The sequence below is a fragment of the Anser anser genome (genome assembly GCF_964211835.1).
Source record: "Anser anser genome assembly, chromosome: 25".
Lineage (NCBI taxonomy): Eukaryota > Metazoa > Chordata > Aves > Anseriformes > Anatidae > Anser > Anser anser.
The window spans coordinates 6,578,347-6,596,111 of record NC_139746.1 but is presented as its reverse complement, the minus strand read 5'-3'; the positions used below and the strand labels follow the sequence as shown (position 1 = coordinate 6,596,111).

The 17,765-nt window shown below is 58.6% G+C and overlaps 1 protein-coding gene across 1 annotated transcript; it reads left to right on the top strand.

Moving 5' to 3' along the window:
* The first annotated feature begins 294 nt into the window (after positions 1–294).
* On the top strand, positions 295–15,874 carry LOC310886313 (uncharacterized protein). Its single transcript, XM_083810723.1, has 2 exons — positions 295–5,977; positions 15,479–15,874. Exon 1 carries the CDS (start codon positions 323–325, stop codon positions 2,162–2,164), a length of 1,842 nt encoding a protein of 613 aa, XP_083666849.1. The 5' UTR covers positions 295–322; the 3' UTR covers positions 2,165–5,977; positions 15,479–15,874.
* The last annotated feature ends 1,891 nt before the right edge of the window (positions 15,875–17,765 follow it).

Below are 17,765 nucleotides of genomic sequence, written 5' to 3'. Positions count from 1 at the left end.
ATGGGGAGCTCCTGCACCCCGCAGGCACCTGCCTGCTGCAGGCCCCTGCCCACCCCGGCCCCCCACCACTCCTCGTCCCGGGGCCTCCGCTGCGGGGGCAGGCGCTCCCCGCGCCCCGCACCCTGACCAGCAGCCGGGGGCAGCTGCCGGAGCCCTGCGACCACGCCGTGGGGCTCAGCGAGGACCAGGGGCCCCCGCTGCCCGGCCCCACTCCCCCCGAGCCTGCCCAGGCTCCAACGACCGCCAGCACCCAGACGGTGACGCCCGACGGTGAGTTTGGGGCTGGCGCAGCCGGCTGCTGGGCGCCCCACACCCAGGAGCCATGGGAAAGCTGGCATCGCCCATCCTGGGGGATTTGCTTGCTTTTTCCTCAGCGGCGACAGTTGCAGAGGTGCCTGAGGAGCCCCTGGAGCTGCTTGAGCTGGGCCCCGATGCCTTCGCCGAGGCCTTTCCCCACCTGGCAGGGGACAGCCAGCAGCTGCAGCACCTGCAGGACCAGCTCCCGGCCGACCTGGACATCTCCGGCTTGGAGGAGCTGCTCAGCTGGCTCGATGCCGTGGAGCCCCAGGACGCCTTCCCCGGTGTCCCCAGCAGTCCTGTGCTCAGCCGCTTCCTGTCTGAGCTGCCCGACCTCTGCGAGGACATGGAGGAGCCGAGCACACAGGGACTGGCAGCCACCAGAGCGCTGGGTGAGGTACCCTCAACCCCTGGGGTGCACCCCGAGAAGGTGCAGGGTGGGCGGGCGGTGCAGCCCCCTGCTGTGCCAGCAGCGAGCTCCCCCCTCAAGCCTGCAGCCAGTCCCCAGCTCAGTGCCCTCAGGAGACCCCTGCCCAACCCTCCCTTCACTCTCCCCAAAAGGCCCCCCCACCCTGAATTCCTCACTGCCCTTAGCAGACCCCTGCCCAACCCTCCCTCGCGTCCCCTCAAGAGACCCCCCGACCCTGAATTCCTTAATTCCCTTAGGAGACCCCTGCCCAAGCCTCGCCTGAGTCCCCTCAAGAGCCCCCCCGACCCTGAATTTATTAGTGCCCTTAGGAGACCCCTGCCCAATCCCCCTCTGGGTCTCCTCAAGAGCCCCCCCGGCCCTGAATTTATTAGTGCCCTTAGGAGGCCCCTGCCCAATCCCCCTCTGAGTCCCCTCAAGAGCCCCCCGCCTGCCCCTGCGCCCACCGGCACCCCCAGCACAGCGCAGAGCTCCCAGCACAGGAGGCCGGCGACGGAGAAAACCCCCGGCAAGGAGAAGACGACGCTGCTGGGCCAGGGTGGCCAAGGCCCCAAGACGCTGTGCCAGGGGAAGACGGGTGGCCACAGCGCGGTGGCTGGCAGCAGCGGCCAAGCGGGCGGCGGCAGGCAGCAGCCGGCGAGCGACAGCACCAGGGCGCCCAGCAAGAGGGCCCGAAGCCCGGGGGCTGCTGGGGGGCAAGGAGCAGCGGCACCACCTCCCCGGAGAGCGCTGCTGCTGCTGGAGCCCCCCCCCATTAAGCCCCGTGCCCGTGCCCGTGCCGTGCGGGCCCAGGACAGGCTCCGTCCCCAAGCCATCGGGGACAAGACGCTGCAGCGCCAGCACCCGGGGACAAAGACCCCCAGCGAGACTTTGCAGCCGCTGGGGGCCAGGGCGAAGGCGCTGGGGCCAGTGCGCCAGCCGCCCTGTGTGCAGCCGCAGCCCACCTCCAGCGGCCCCAGCAGCATGCCCAGGGCCCCGCCGACGGTGCCAGGCTCCAGCGCTGTGCCCGCTGCCCCCCGGCCCCCAGCTGGCGACAAGGCCCAGGCGGTGCCGGCACCACCAGGCAGCACGGCGCGAGCGTGGAGAGCTCCCCTGCAGCAGGCGCCCAGAGCGCCGTGCCTGCCAGCCGCGGGGGGCCAAGCGCAGCGGGAGCCTCTGCCCACGCAGCCGCGCACGCTGCAACGTCCGGCGCAGCCCCGCGTGGACTACGTGCCCTGTGTGGGGCCCTGGGCGGGCGGCGACGCGGCGCCCACGCCGCTGGAGGAGCAGGAGGCGTCGGTGCCCATCACGCCGCAGCAGCGTCCCGAGCGGGAGCGCCTGAAGAAGCTGGCCCAGGAGGAGCGGCAGCGGGCGGCCCACCAGATGAAGATCGGCCCCGTGCAATTCTTCGTGCAGCGGCAGAAGGACCACGCCATAGCCAAGTATTACGGCTACCCGTGACCCTGCGCTCCTCGACGGCCCCCGCAGCACCCAGGCCCGCTCAGCATGCAGGCACAGAGACCTCTGCAGGCGCCTGCTCCAGCTTCAGCCACGCTCCTCAGCCCTTGCCCCTCTCGCTTGCCCTCTCCCTTCTCCAGTGCTGGAGCTAGGCAGTGTTTGCCACTGTCAGGGATGGGCAACTGGGGCAATGGGAAATGCGCGCGTCATGAATGAACGTTGCAATGGGAAGCTGTTGGGATGTTGGCAATAGCTGGGGTGGGAAAGGTTGGGCGTGGGAACTGCTTGTTGGGACACCAAATGGCTGAGATCCCAAACTTCTTTCTTCTTTCGGGTCATTTCTCTTATTTAGTGCCTTCCTTATTAAATTCCTCTAGTGTAGGTGTTCACTCAGCAAGGCCTCTGCCTGCAGCTGTTCTGGCACTGGGATGCCGAGGGGATTTCATGCAGCCCGCTCCCGCTGCCCATGCTCAGTCCGTGCATGGATGTGGGCATGGCCAGCACGGACGGGAGAAAATGGGTGGACGGCTGGGTGGATGGGAGGGTGATGGGAGTTGGGAATTCAGCCTTGGGATCAGACACGGGAGGTTGTTGGGATAGGAATTGATCAGTGGGATGGGAAGTCACGATGGGGATAGGAATTCATTAGAATAGGACAAATTGGTTTCATTTTTATTTATTATTTTATTAATTTTATTTATTAATTTTATTTATTATATTTATTAATTTTATTTATTAAATTTACTTTATTGACTGTGTTGTACAGGATGGCATTTTTTTAGGTTCTCTTCCTTTTCTACCCTATTAAACTCTCTTTATCACAACGCACTCCTTTGTACTTCATTTTTCCTTCCGAGTCGTTCTGGATTCACTCAGGATGGGGGGACATTAGTGAACGCCTGTGTGCTTCAGATCCAAGGTCACCTTTGCCCTCAACTCAAGATACATATTTCCATCTGTTGTCATGATACAAAATTAACAACAACAAAATAAAAGTTAACTACTTCCGAGCACCAGCTGTACGTTTGCTGGGTCTGCTCTATGCATTTTGAAGACCATTCAATACTATTCAGCACCTTCAGGAGGAAATGTGTGGTTCTAGGGAAATGCATCTTGATCTGATGCAAACCTGCGACGCACCCGGCAGCCCCTGCAACCCCTGTGATTTTACCTGCAGCCCCTCCAAGCCCCGTGATTTTACCTGCAGCCACTCCAACCCTGTGACAGGCCCTACAGCTGGCTCCGGGGACTACCCCGTTGCCGTATCAGTCGCCAATACACACACAAGATGAAGGAATGGATGCAGAAGTCATCTCGTTTAGGCAGGGAAGAAAGTCCTCCGAAGAAGGGGAAGGAGCAAGAGGAAGGCGAGGCAGGCGACCCCAATGTAGGGCCATCCCAGGGAAGAGGAGGCTGTTATAAAATAGAAAAGAGAGAAAAGCAGCAGTAAGCAGGTGATCCCCATCCCTGGGCGAGCTGCGAGACATGGGACAAGATTTCAGCTGTCATGCAGGCGAGCACATTGTCACCTGGCTGCTGCGATGCTGGGATAACAGCTCCGGGAGCCTGGAATCGGAGGGCAGGGAAGCCAAGCAGCTGGGATCCTTCTCTGGGGAAGGGGGCACTGAGAAAGCGATCGGAAACGGGGCACAAGCCTCTGGAGGCGGCGCCTGTCAGGCGTGAAGGAAAGGGATCCCTTCCAGGAAGATGCTGTGGGGTTGCTGAGGGTCGAAGAACAGCAGGTGTTGGCTGCTCCCACCGTGCTGCAGCAGCGGCAAGGGAGAGACGTGGTGGTTTTCCTCAGCTGGGCAGCTGAGCTCCACCTCAACCGCTCTCTCCCTGCCCCTCCTCAAACGGAAAGGGGAGAAAATAGGATGGAAAGGGCTCAAGGGCTGAGAGAAGGACAGGGAGATCACTCCACAATGATCGTCACGGGCAAAAGAGGCTCAGCAGAGCCTGTTCCAGTCCATGCCGGGCCTGCTCCTGCGGGGGCTCTCCACAGGCCGCGGCCTCCTCCAGGCCACATCCACCTGCTCCACCGGGGGCTCCTCCACGGGCTGCAGCGTGGAGATCTGCTCCGTGTGGGACCCGTGGGCTGCAGGGGGACAGCCTGCTCCACCAGGGGCCTCTCCCCAGGCCGCAGGGGAACTGCTGCTGTGAGCCTGGAGCACCTCCTGCCTCCTGCTGCACTCACCTTGGGGGCTGCAGAGAGGTTTCTCACTCCTCCCTGACCCAGACGCTGCTGTGCAGCAGGTTTCTTTCCCTTTCTTAGATGGGCTCTCACACAGGCGCAAACATCATCCGTTTTGTCTCAGTTCTGGGCAGCAGCGGGTCCCTCTGGAGCCTCCTGGAACCGGCCCTTAACTAACATGGGGCAGCTGCTGCATTCTCCTCACAGAGGACACCCCTGCAGCCCCCCGCTACCAGAACCTGTCCTCGTAAACCCAACACAAGACACCGACCGAGCCTCCCTGATTCCCAGCAGGTGGGTCAGGCTGGGAACCCAGGCCAGTGCCCGGCAGACCCTCCTGGGCCTTGAAAAGCAAGCTTTATGGGCACGTAACACCCAGAAAGAACGGAGTCACACAACAGGATTCATTTCCAAAACCGTCTCACAGACACCTGGGCCAAAGTGCAGGGCCTTGAGCGGGTATATCACAATGACAGAGTTCATTTCCTTCCCAGTAGCTGGCACGTGCCGTTTTTTGGGATTTCGGGGCTACAGTGAGCTGCTAAGAGGGATGTCTTAGCTCTTGCAGGGCAGTGCTTCCACTAAGGCCAGGACTTTTCTGCATCTTCTACTGCCCTGCAAGCGAGGATGCTTGGGGCACACAGGAAGCTGGGAGCGGACACAGCTGCAGGGATTCCATAAGACACAAGCAAATGCAGCCTTGGCTTGGTGACACTTTCTCTTGATTACTGCTCAACACAAATTACCTCGAGCAAGTCTACTGTGAGGACTAAAGGAAAGAGACGTATGGATGCTGCTAAGCTCTTCTAGCTTGTACCAGGTAGGAAAGATACCTCTGTAGCAGGCGTGAAGAGGATAGCACTAATTAATTAGATGAGAAGCGGAGGAAAGGCACTTAGAGGTAGTGAAAAGCAGTTAATGTGATGTTCCGGGGAAGCTTCAGTCTGCTTAAGGAGTAGCAAGAACAAGCCTAAAGTCATAGCCAAATACAAGAAAGAGAGGAGGACACGCAGCATGAGAAGCTCCCGAGAGAAAGGAGCTCTGTTTTGGGTAAAAATCAGTCCCTTTTTCTATCATGGAGACATCCAAGGGCGTAGGACACGTGCACTTCAGGGAACCAAGAGATGCTGTGCATTTCTCTCGTCCCCCTGACACAGCCACTAGGTGACGATGCTTCCAATTCTCTCTAAAGAAACCTTGCTTTCTCAGGCCCAGGTGTCCAGCTGCACACCAAGGACGTCCCTGGCTCCCAGGCACAGTTCCCAGGCCCAAGGCCGAGCTCCCCTCCGAACCCCCATTCCAGCAGACCTTCCTCCTGGCATTGTGGAGCAGCCATTTCATGTCAGCCTTTTCTCCTGGCAGTCAGCTTAGCGCCGTAACCTCTGCCATCGGGGCGCCCGAGAGCCGTGTGAGGTCAGCAGAGAGTCACTGTCAGCCTTTGACCTCACAAAGGTGGGTGGCCATAAGTGCCCTGAGCGTCCAGCTCGCATTGAGTACTGCTGGTGGCACTCGAGGCGTGGAGGTCTGCATGGTGCAATGGGAGACGCCGATGTCCTGCTGCTGGAACAAGAGGCGCTGATGTGCTGCTGGTGCAGGAGGAGACGTGAAGGTGCTGCTGCTTAGAGGTGCTGAGGAGCGGGCAGCCTCCGTGCCGGTGGCTGAGCATGCTCCTCTTAATTAGTGCTCTACCCTTCCTATCTTTTTACTAAGGTGGGTAGAGAGAAATGCCCATATCTGTTTATTTCCTGGTAAGAAATGTAAGAGCCTTGTATCTGCATATTCACCAGATTCATCCCAGCGCCCTTGGTACTGGCCAATTGTGTTGATCTGTAATAAAGAGCAATCGGTAGCACACCAAGTCTGCGTGACCTTGCATCTAACAGAATCGTCCAAATCCCTGTTGTGATCTCTCTCTAGCTGTGGGCTGGCTAAGCTGTCTGTTGGATGGTGAAAATGGGAAATGATTGGGATGGGAAATGATGAGTGGGCCGAGAAATCATTGCTGGGATGGGAAGACTTCCTTGGGGTGGAAAGCCATTGGGCTAGGAACTCAAAGAGATGGGAAATCTTCCCTGGGTTTGAAATCCTTGGGAAGCAAAAGCGTTGGGATGGGAAATCACTCCGGGGATGGGGAAGTATTGTGATGGGAAGTCTTTAATGGGGTGGGTAACATTCACTGGGGAAGGAAGTACTTGGAAAAGTAATCAGAGAGATGGGAATTCTTTGGGATGAGATCTCTTTGGATTAAGAAACGCTTCGTGTCGATGGGAAATATCTCTATGGGAATCTGTTATCATGTGAAATTGTAAGGATGGGAAATGACCGTTAGGATGAAAAGCTGGTACTGGGACGGGAAATGCTTGGGACGGGGAAGTGTCGGTGTGAAACCGTCCTGGGCATGGCAAATGATGCGTGGGAGGGAAAGCCTGATGGGGATGGAAAAGTCTTGCGATGGGAAGCCTGCTTGGGTCCAAAAGCTGCAGTCCTCACCAAGATGGCGGCGAGGGGCTGGTCAGCCGTTGGGACGGAACGGCCGTTGCCCGCGTTCCCCAACCGACCGCCCCACTCTCCAGCCACCATGGCAGGTACAGCAGCCGGCTCCCGCTCCTCCCGGGGCTGCGGCCCTGCTGGTGAGCCCAGCGCCCCAGATCTCACCCCAGCGCCCTTTTTCCCACAGAGGGTTTCCCCAGACGGCTTCCGCGGCTTCCGCAGACGCAAAACTCCCCCTTCGTCGTCCCAGCCGTGCCGCCAACGGTGGCTGCCTGGCTGCTGCCCTCCCTCCCCGGAGCGATGGCGCTGCCCTTGCAGCCCCCCCAGGTACCCACCCTCCCCTACGCGCTGCCCCAGGCCACCGTCTGGCACGTGGTGCCGGGGGTCCAGGGGCAGGTGCTGCAGCTCCCCGCCGGGGTGCAGCTGGCACCTGGGGGGCACCTCCCACCCGAGGGGCACCACCTGCAGCTTGGGCAGCTCCCCGCCGTGGGGCAGCTCCCTGCTGTGGGGCAGCTCCCCCACACCGCTCCTCCCTGGGCCCCCGTCTACCAGTGGGGACAGCCCGTGGGGACGGGGACGGTGCTGCCCCAGGATCCCCTCTGGCTGGGGCCCGGGGCCGTGCTCCATGGGGAGCTCCTGCACCCCGCAGGCACCTGCCTGCTGCAGGCCCCTGCCCACCCCGGCCCCCCACCCCTCCTCGTCCCGGGGCCTCCGCTGCGGGGGCAGGCGCTCCCCGCACCCCGCACCCTGACCAGCAGCCGGGGGCAGCTGCCGGAGCCCTGCGACCACGCCGTGGGGCTCAGCGAGGACCAGGGGCCCCCGCTGCCCGGCCCCACTCCCCCCGAGCCTGCCCAGGCTCCAACGACCGCCAGCACCCAGACGGTGACGCCCGACGGTGAGTTTGGGGCTGGCACAGCCGGCCGCTGGGCGCCCCACACCCAGGAGCCATGGGAAAGCTGGCATCGCCCATCCTGGGGGATTTGCTTGCTTTTTCCTCAGCGGCGACAGTTGCAGAGGTGCCTGAGGAGCCCCTGGAGCTGCTTGAGCTGGGCCCCGATGCCTTCGCCGAGGCCTTTCCCCAGCTGGCAGGGGACAGCCAGCAGCTGCAGCACCTGCAGGACCAGCTCCCGGCCGACCTGGACATCTCCGGCTTGGAGGAGCTGCTCAGCTGGCTCGATGCCGTGGAGCCCCAGGACGCCTTCCCCGGTGTCCCCAGCAGTCCTGTGCTCAGCCGCTTCCTGTCTGAGCTGCCCGACCTCTGCGAGGACATGGAGGAGCCGAGCACACAGGGACTGGCAGCCACCAGAGCGCTGGGTGAGGTAGACTGGCAGCCACCAGAGCGCTGCCCAATCCCCCTCTGGGTCCCCTCAAGAGCCCCCCCGGCCCTGAATTTATTAGTGCCCTTAGGAGGCCCCTGCCCAATCCCCCTCTGAGTCCCCTCAAGAGCCCCCCGCCTGCCCCTGCGCCCACCGGCACCAAGTGGGGGGCCAAGCGCCCCGCGCCCACCAGCACCCCCAGCACAGCGGTGGAAAGCCATTGGGCTAGGAACTCAAAGAGATGGGAAATCTTCCCTGGGTTTGAAATCCTTGGGAAGCAAAAGCGTTGGGATGGGAAATCACTCCGGGGATGGGGAAGTATTGTGATGGGAAGTCTTTAATGGGGTGGGTAACATTCACTGGGGAAGGAAGTACTTGGAAAAGTAATCAGAGAGATGGGAATTCTTTGGGATGAGATCTCTTTGGATTAAGAAACGCTTCGTGTCGATGGGAAATATCTCTATGGGAATCTGTTATCATGTGAAATTGTAAGGATGGGAAATGACCGTTAGGATGAAAAGCTGGTACTGGGACGGGAAATGCTTGGGACGGGGAAGTGTTGGTGTGAAACCGTCCTGGGCATGGCAAATGATGCGTGGGAGGGAAAGCCTGATGGGGATGGAAAAGTCTTGCGATGGGAAGCCTGCTTGGGTCCAAAAGCTGCAGTCCTCACCAAGATGGCGGCGAGGGGCTGGTCAGCCGTTGGGACGGAACGGCCGTTGCCCGCGTTCCCCAACCGACCGCCCCACTCTCCAGCCACCATGGCAGGTACAGCAGCCGGCTCCCGCTCCTCCCGGGGCTGCGGCCCTGCTGGTGAGCCCAGCGCCCCAGATCTCACCCCAGCGCCCTTTTTCCCACAGAGGGTTTCCCCAGATGGCTTCCGCGGCTTCCGCAGACGCAAAACTCCCCCTTCGTCGTCCCAGCCGTGCCGCCAACGGTGGCTGCCTGGCTGCTGCCCTCCCTCCCCGGAGCGATGGCGCTGCCCTTGCAGCCCCCCCAGGTACCCACCCTCCCCTACGCGCTGCCCCAGGCCACCGTCTGGCACGTGGTGCCGGGGGTCCAGGGGCAGGTGCTGCAGCTCCCCGCCGGGGTGCAGCTGGCACCTGGGGGGCACCTCCCACCCGAGGGGCACCACCTGCAGCTTGGGCAGCTCCCCGCCGTGGGGCAGCTCCCTGCTGTGGGGCAGCTCCCCCACACCGCTCCTCCCTGGGCCCCCGTCTACCAGTGGGGACAGCCCGTGGGGACGGGGACGGTGCTGCCCCAGGATCCCCTCTGGCTGGGGCCCGGGGCCGTGCTCCATGGGGAGCTCCTGCACCCCGCAGGCACCTGCCTGCTGCAGGCCCCTGCCCACCCCGGCCCCCCACCACTCCTCGTCCCGGGGCTCCCCGCGCCCCGCACCGTGACCAGCAACCGGGGGCAGCTGCCGGAGCCCTGCGACCACGCCGTGGGGCTCAGCGAGGACCAGGGGCCCCCGCTGCCCGGCCCCACTCCCCCCGAGCCTGCCCAGGCTCCAACGACCGCCAGCACCCAGACGGTGACGCCCGACGGTGAGTTTGGGGCTGGCGCAGCCAGCCGCTGGGCGCCCCACACCCAGGAGCCATGGGAAAGCTGGCATCGCCCATCCTGGGGGATTTGCTTGCTTTTTCCTCAGCGGCGACAGTTGCAGAGGTGCCTGAGGAGCCCCTGGAGCTGCTTGAGCTGGGCCCCGATGCCTTCGCCGAGGCCTTTCCCCACCTGGCAGGGGACAGCCAGCAGCTGCAGCACCTGCAGGACCAGCTCCCGGCCGACCTGGACATCTCCGGCTTGGAGGAGCTGCTCAGCTGGCTCGATGCCGTGGAGCCCCAGGACGCCTTCCCCGGTGTCCCCAGCAGTCCTGTGCTCAGCCGCTTCCTGTCTGAGCTGCCCGACCTCTGCGAGGACATGGAGGAGCCGAGCACACAGGGACTGGCAGCCACCAGAGCGCTGGGTGAGGTACCCTCAACCCCTGGGGTGCACCCCGAGAAGGTGCAGGGTGGGCGGGCGGTGCAGCCCCCTGCTGTGCCGGCAGCGAGCTCCCCCCTCAAGCCTGCAGCCAGTCCCCAGCTCAGTGCCCTCAGGAGACCCCTGCCCAACCCTCCCTTCACTCTCCCCAAAAGGCCCCCCCACCCTGAATTCCTCACTGCCCTTAGCAGACCCCTGCCCAACCCTCCCTCGCGTCCCCTCAAGAGACCCCCCGACCCTGAATTCCTTAATTCCCTTAGGAGACCCCTGCCCAAGCCTCGCCTGAGTCCCCTCAAGAGCCCCCCCGACCCTGAATTTATTAGTGCCCTTAGGAGACCCCTGCCCAATCCCCCTCTGGGTCCCCTCAAGAGCCCCCCCGGCCCTGAATTTATTAGTGCCCTTAGGAGGCCCCTGCCCAATCCCCCTCTGAGTCCCCTCAAGAGCCCCCCGCCTGCCCCTGCGCCCACCGGCACCAAGTGGGGGGCCAAGCGCCCCGCGCCCACCAGCACCCCCAGCACAGCGCAGAGCTCCCAGCACAGGAGGCCGGCGACGGAGAAAACCCCCGGCAAGGAGAAGACGACGCTGCTGGGCCAGGGTGGCCAAGGCCCCAAGACGCTGTGCCAGGGGAAGACGGGTGGCCACAGCGCGGTGGCTGGCAGCAGCGGCCAAGCGGGCGGCGGCAGGCAGCAGCCGGCGAGCGACAGCACCAGGGCGCCCAGCAAGAGGGCCCGAAGCCCGGGGGCTGCTGGGGGGCAAGGAGCAGCGGCACCGCCTCCCCGGAGAGCGCTGCTGCTGCTGGAGCCCCCCCCCATTAAGCCCCGTGCCCGTGCCCGTGCCGTGCGGGCCCAGGACAGGCTCCGTCCCCAAGCCATCGGGGACACGACGCTGCAGCGCCAGCACCCGGGGACAAAGACCCCCAGCGAGACTTTGCAGCCGCTGGGGGCCAGGGCGAAGGCGCTGGGGCCAGTGCGCCAGCCGCCCTGTGTGCAGCCGCAGCCCACCTCCAGCGGCCCCAGCAGCATGCCCAGGGCCCCGCCGACGGTGCCAGGCTCCAGCGCTGTGCCCGCTGCCCCCCGGCCCCCAGCTGGCGACAAGGCCCAGGCGGTGCCGGCACCACCAGGCAGCACGGCGCGAGCGTGGAGAGCTCCCGTGCAGCAGGCGCCCAGAGCGCCGTGCCTGCCAGCCGCGGGGGGCCAAGCGCAGCGGGAGCCTCTGCCCACGCAGCCGCGCACGCTGCAGCGTCCGGCGCAGCCCCGCGTGGACTACGTGCCCTGCGTGGGGCCCTGGGTGGGCGGCGACGCGGCGCCCACGCCGCTGGAGGAGCAGGAGGCGTCGGTGCCCATCACGCCGCAGCAGCGTCCCGAGCGGGAGCGCCTGAAGAAGCTGGCCCAGGAGGAGCGGCAGCGGGCGGCCCACCAGATGAAGATCGGCCCCGTGCAATTCTTCGTGCAGCGGCAGAAGGACCACGCCATAGCCAAGTATTACGGCTACCCGTGACCCTGCGCTCCTCGACGGCCCCCGCAGCACCCGGGCCCGCTCAGCATGCAGGCACAGAGACCTCTGCAGGCGCCTGCTCCAGCTTCAGCCACGCTCCTCAGCCCTTGCCCCTCTCGCTTGCCCTCTCCCTTCTCCAGTGCTGGAGCTAGGCAGTGTTTGCCACTGTCAGGGATGGGCAACTGGGGCAATGGGAAATGCGCGCGTCACGAATGAACGTTGCAATGGGAAGCTGTTGGGATGTTGGCAATAGCTGGGGTGGGAAAGGTTGGGCGTGGGAACTGCTTGTTGGGACACCAAATGGCTGAGATCCCAAACTTCTTTCTTCTTTCGGGTCATTTCTCTTATTTAGTGCCTTCCTTATTAAATTCCTCTAGTGTAGGTGTTCACTCAGCAAGGCCTCTGCCTGCAGCTGTTCTGGCACTGGGATGCCGAGGGGATTTCATGCAGCCCGCTCCCGCTGCCCATGCTCAGTCCGTGCATGGATGTGGGCATGGCCAGCACGGACGGGAGAAAATGGGTGGACGGCTGGGTGGATGGGAGGGTGATGGGAGTTGGGAATTCAGCCTTGGGATCAGACACGGGAGGTTGTTGGGATAGGAATTGATCAGTGGGATGGGAAGTCACCATGGGGATAGGAATTCATTAGAATAGGACAAATTGGTTTCATTTTTATTTATTATTTTATTAATTTTATTTATTTATTTTATTTATTATATTTATTAATTTTATTTATTAAATTTACTTTATTGACTGTGTTGTACAGGATGGCATTTTTTTAGGTTCTCTTCCTTTTCTACCCTATTAAACTCTCTTTATCACAACGCACTGCTTTGTACTTCATTTTTCCTTCCGAGTCGTTCTGGATTCACTCAGGATGGGGGGACATTAGTGAACGCCTGTGTGCTTCAGATCCAAGGTCACCTTTGCCCTCAACTCAAGATACATATTTCCATCTGTTGTCATGATACAAAATTAACAACAACAAAATAAAAGTTAACTACTTCCGAGCACCAGCTGTACGTTTGCTGGGTCTGCTCTATGCATTTTGAAGACCATTCAATACTATTCAGCACCTTCAGGAGGAAATGTGTGGTTCTAGGGAAATGCATCTTGATCTGATGCAAACCTGCGACGCACCCTGCAGCCCCTGCAACCCCTGTGATTTTACCTGCAGCCCCTGCAACCCCTGTGATTTTACCTGCAGCCCCTCCAAGCCCCGTGATTTTACCTGCAGCCACTCCAACCCTGTGACAGGCCCTACAGCTGGCTCCGGGGACTACCCCGTTGCCGTATCAGTCGCCAATACACACACAAGATGAAGGAATGGATGCAGAAGTCATCTCGTTTAGGCAGGGAAGAAAGTCCTCCGAAGAAGGGGAAGGAGCAAGAGGAAGGCGAGGCAGGCGACCCCAATGTAGGGCCATCCCAGGGAAGAGGAGGCTGTTATAAAATAGAAAAGAGAGAAAAGCAGCAGTAAGCAGGTGATCCCCATCCCTGGGCGAGCTGCGAGACATGGGACAAGATGTCAGCTGTCATGCAGGCGAGCACATTGTCACCTGGCTGCTGCGATGCTGGGATAACAGCTCCGGGAGCCTGGAATCGGAGGGCAGGGAAGCCAAGCAGCTGGGATCCTTCTCTGGGGAAGGGGGCACTGAGAAAGCGATCGGAAACGGGGCACAAGCCTCTGGAGGCGGCGCCTGTCAGGCGTGAAGGAAAGGGATCCCTTCCAGGAAGATGCTGTGGGGTTGCTGAGGGTCGAAGAACAGCAGGTGTTGGCTGCTCCCACCGTGCTGCAGCAGCGGCAAGGGAGAGACGTGGTGGTTTTCCTCAGCTGGGCAGCTGAGCTCCACCTCAACCGCTCTCTCCCTGCCCCTCCTCAAACGGAAAGGGGAGAAAATAGGATGGAAAGGGCTCAAGGGCTGAGAGAAGGACAGGGAGATCACTCCACAATGATCGTCACGGGCAAAAGAGGCTCAGCAGAGCCTGTTCCAGTCCAGCCCGGGCCTGCTCCTGCAGGGGCTCTCCACAGGCCGCGGCCTCCTCCAGGCCACATCCACCTGCTCCACCGGGGGCTCCTCCACGGGCTGCAGCGTGGAGATCTGCTCCGTGTGGGACCCGTGGGCTGCAGGGGGACAGCCTGCTCCACCAGGGGCCTCTCCCCAGGCCGCAGGGGAACTGCTGCTGTGAGCCTGGAGCACCTCCTGCCTCCTGCTGCACTCACCTTGGGGGCTGCAGAGAGGTTTCTCACTCCTCCCTGACCCAGACGCTGCTGTGCAGCAGGTTTCTTTCCCTTTCTTAGATGGGCTCTCACACAGGCGCAAACATCATCCGTTTTGTCTCAGTTCTGGGCAGCAGCGGGTCCCTCTGGAGCCTCCTGGAACCGGCCCTTAACTAACATGGGGCAGCTGCTGCATTCTCCTCACAGAGGACACCCCTGCAGCCCCCCGCTACCAGAACCTGTCCTCGTAAACCCAACACAAGACACCGACCGAGCCTCCCTGATTCCCAGCAGGTGGGTCAGGCTGGGAACCCAGGCCAGTGCCCGGCAGACCCTCCTAGGCCTTGAAAAGCAAGCTTTATGGGCACGTAACACCCAGAAAGAACGGAGTCACACAACAGGATTCATTTCCAAAACCGTCTCACAGACACCTGGGCCAAAGTGCAGGGCCTTGAGCGGGTATATCACAATGACAGAGTTCATTTCCTTCCCAGTAGCTGGCACGTGCCGTTTTTTGGGATTTCGGGGCTACAGTGAGCTGCTAAGAGGGATGTCTTAGCTCTTGCAGGGCAGTGCTTCCACTAAGGCCAGGACTTTTCTGCATCTTCTACTGCCCTGCAAGCGAGGATGCTTGGGGCACACAGGAAGCTGGGAGCGGACACAGCTGCAGGGATTCCATAAGACACAAGCAAATGCAGCCTTGGCTTGGTGACACTTTCTCTTGATTACTGCTCAACACAAATTACCTCGAGCAAGTCTACTGTGAGGACTAAAGGAAAGAGACGTATGGATGCTGCTAAGCTCTTCTAGCTTGTACCAGGTAGGAAAGATACCTCTGTAGCAGGCGTGAAGAGGATAGCACTAATTAATTAGATGAGAAGCGGAGGAAAGGCACTTAGAGGTAGTGAAAAGCAGTTAATGTGATGTTCCGGGGAAGCTTCAGTCTGCTTAAGGAGTAGCAAGAACAAGCCTAAAGTCATAGCCAAATACAAGAAAGAGAGGAGGACACGCAGCATGAGAAGCTCCCGAGAGAAAGGAGCTCTGTTTTGGGTAAAAATCAGTCCCTTTTTCTATCATGGAGACATCCAAGGGCGTAGGACATGTGCACTTCAGGGAACCAAGAGATGCTGTGCATTTCTCTCGTCCCCCTGACACAGCCACTAGGTGACGATGCTTCCAATTCTCTCTAAAGAAACCTTGCTTTCTCAGGCCCAGGTGTCCAGCTGCACACCAAGGACGTCCCTGGCTCCCAGGCACAGTTCCCAGGCCCAAGGCCGAGCTCCCCTCCGAACCCCCATTCCAGCAGACCTTGCTCCTGGCATTGTGGAGCAGCCATTTCATGTCAGCCTTTTCTCCTGGCAGTCAGCTTAGCGCCGTAACCTCTGCCATCGGGGCGCCCGAGAGCCGTGTGAGGTCAGCAGAGAGTCACTGTCAGCCTTTGACCTCACAAAGGTGGGTGGCCATAAGTGCCCTGAGCGTCCAGCTCGCATTGAGTACTGCTGGTGGCATTCGAGGCGTGGAGGTCTGCATGGTGCAATGGGAGACACCGATGTCCTGCTGCTGGAACAAGAGACGCTGATGTGCTGCTGGTGCAGGAGAAGACGTGAAGGTGCTGCTGCTTAGAGCTGCTGAGGAGCGGGCAGCCTCAGCGGGCAGCTGAATCAGAGGGCAGGGAAGCCAAGCAGCTTCCTTCTCTGGGGAAGGGGGCACAGAGAAAGTGATTGGAAATGGGGTACAAGCCCTCAGCCTCTAAAAGCAATCCCTCAGATGTTTAGGCATAGTAAAGTTAGGTATATCTATTTGACTCTAGACCCCAACATGTTTGTTAGTGTTCTGGTTTGTCCACTGCTTTCTTGTGGGGGATTTGAGTTGGCCATTACTGTTTAGGTGAATGCTGACTTCATATCTATGGTGCACTTTATTCTTAAAATGGGAAGTTTCTACCAATTTCCCGTCCAAACTTGCTCATAAGCCAACTGCAGTCATCATTTCAGATGTGTCTCCCAACTTACACATTTCCTATTTCTCCTTGATATTTACTTAAGAAATTCATTTACGTAGAGACAACATATTCTTCTCTCAACTGGCATCTGGCTGGGCAGAATGATGTCCTTTCATTCCCTTCCAGGCAATAGGCAACTTGTTCCTTCTGTCTTGTGAACTCTTCCTCCTAAGTTCAATGTGAATACAAGTGGCAGAACTGTGCCTCATGTCTCAAATGAGTGTCAGGGCTGCCTTGTCCAGTGTATTCATACTGGAGGGGAAAAAAAATGAATAGCCATACACACTATATAACCACTTAACTTTTTCAGTCCTCCTTGTGCTAACAGTGCATGAACGTGAGGTTTTGTTGTCATTTTTGTTTGTTTGTTTTAAACTCCTGACTACCATATAGCAAACATGACAAAAAATCACCCTTTTTTGAGAATCTCTGAGAATGGCTCTGCTTTGTATTATCACCTGTCACTTCACCTGAACCATTTCAATCACAAGCGATAGCCTTCTGTCAGGCTTGGTAGTACTTCCCAACCTTATGTCACCTGCAAATCTCAAAGCTCCTGTGTAATTTTTAATCTTCAGCCACCATGTCCATACCGAACATATCTAACTTTGAAGTCAGCTCTGCCCTGAATAGGAGGTTGGGTTTTCAGAGGTCCCTTCCAGCCTGCATTTCTCCATGAGTCTTTGCCTCCTTAGCAGCTGCAGTTTCAGAACTGTCTCTGAGAATTACAATAGGTAACCACGCCTTTGCTGGTAATTCCCTCTTCAGTGTGAACAATTGCAAATTCCCTTTATTCACTTGCAGCCCCAAAGCCCAAATCCGTAGATAATGTATCAGAAGCTCACAGAAAGTGAAATAGATGGAGTTCATCCCCTGTGTAGGGAAGAACTGGTCCTACAAAGGAAAGCTACTAAATTGTCTGGAAACAATTTAGCTCTGATAAATTATCTTGTCAATTACACATTACCCCCTCCTTCCCTGGTCTTATCTGTTCTTGCTACAAAACTTTGCACGGTGTTGATGTCAAACTAACAGGCCCACACTTGTCTGGATGACTCTTTACCCTCTTCTGGACAGAAGTATATTTGTTACTCTCCCATTCTGGGGACTATCCCCGATTTGCACAATTGTTATGCATTTTTCCTACTTGACTTGTTGTTCTGCGTGCCAATGCTGTTAACAGGCTAGGTAGATAGCAGCTTTTCATTTTTCACTTGAATCACTATAGATTTTTGTTTCACCCCAGATGATGTTGCGCCTAGTGCCCTACCCTCCTTTTCAATGGGAGTCCTGTCACTGCCCTTAACATCACATTGTTGTTGCTGTTAGATGCAGGAAATCAGATTTGCAGCATTTCAGACATCAGTAACTTTTGACCTATTTTTGCCTCGAGTGTGCAACTGTCCTAATTTGTTCTCTTTCTTCCCCCTGGTTTCTGTGGCTTAAGTACCACTTACTATTATTGTTTAATTTCCTATGTGAAGGAGGTTTTTGGTCATTCTTACTTTATTTCTGCAGTTTTTCACCTCTGAAACATGCCTTTTCTCATCGCTTTTTTCCTCTTTGAATTTTGAATTTTAACTATGCCTTCTCTGCACTCAAGTCCCAGAGCTGCTTAGTCAGACTCAATTATTCATTTCCTTAGATTTCAAGGTTTGCATTTCTAAGCCTCAGAACCTTCATTCTAAACCTGGTTTTGTCTGTCTTGAAATGTAAAATGAGAAAAGTCAGCTCATGATCACACTTTATTCAAATTTTACTACATTTAAACCCATACAGGAGCCAAGTCTAAAACGGTCTTGTATTTTTTCACTTTTGGGAAGAAAGCCATCACATAGTATACCTGGATGAACATAAGTGGTAATTATCTTTCAATCTTTTGCTGGGAAGTTAAAGTCTCCCATAATTCC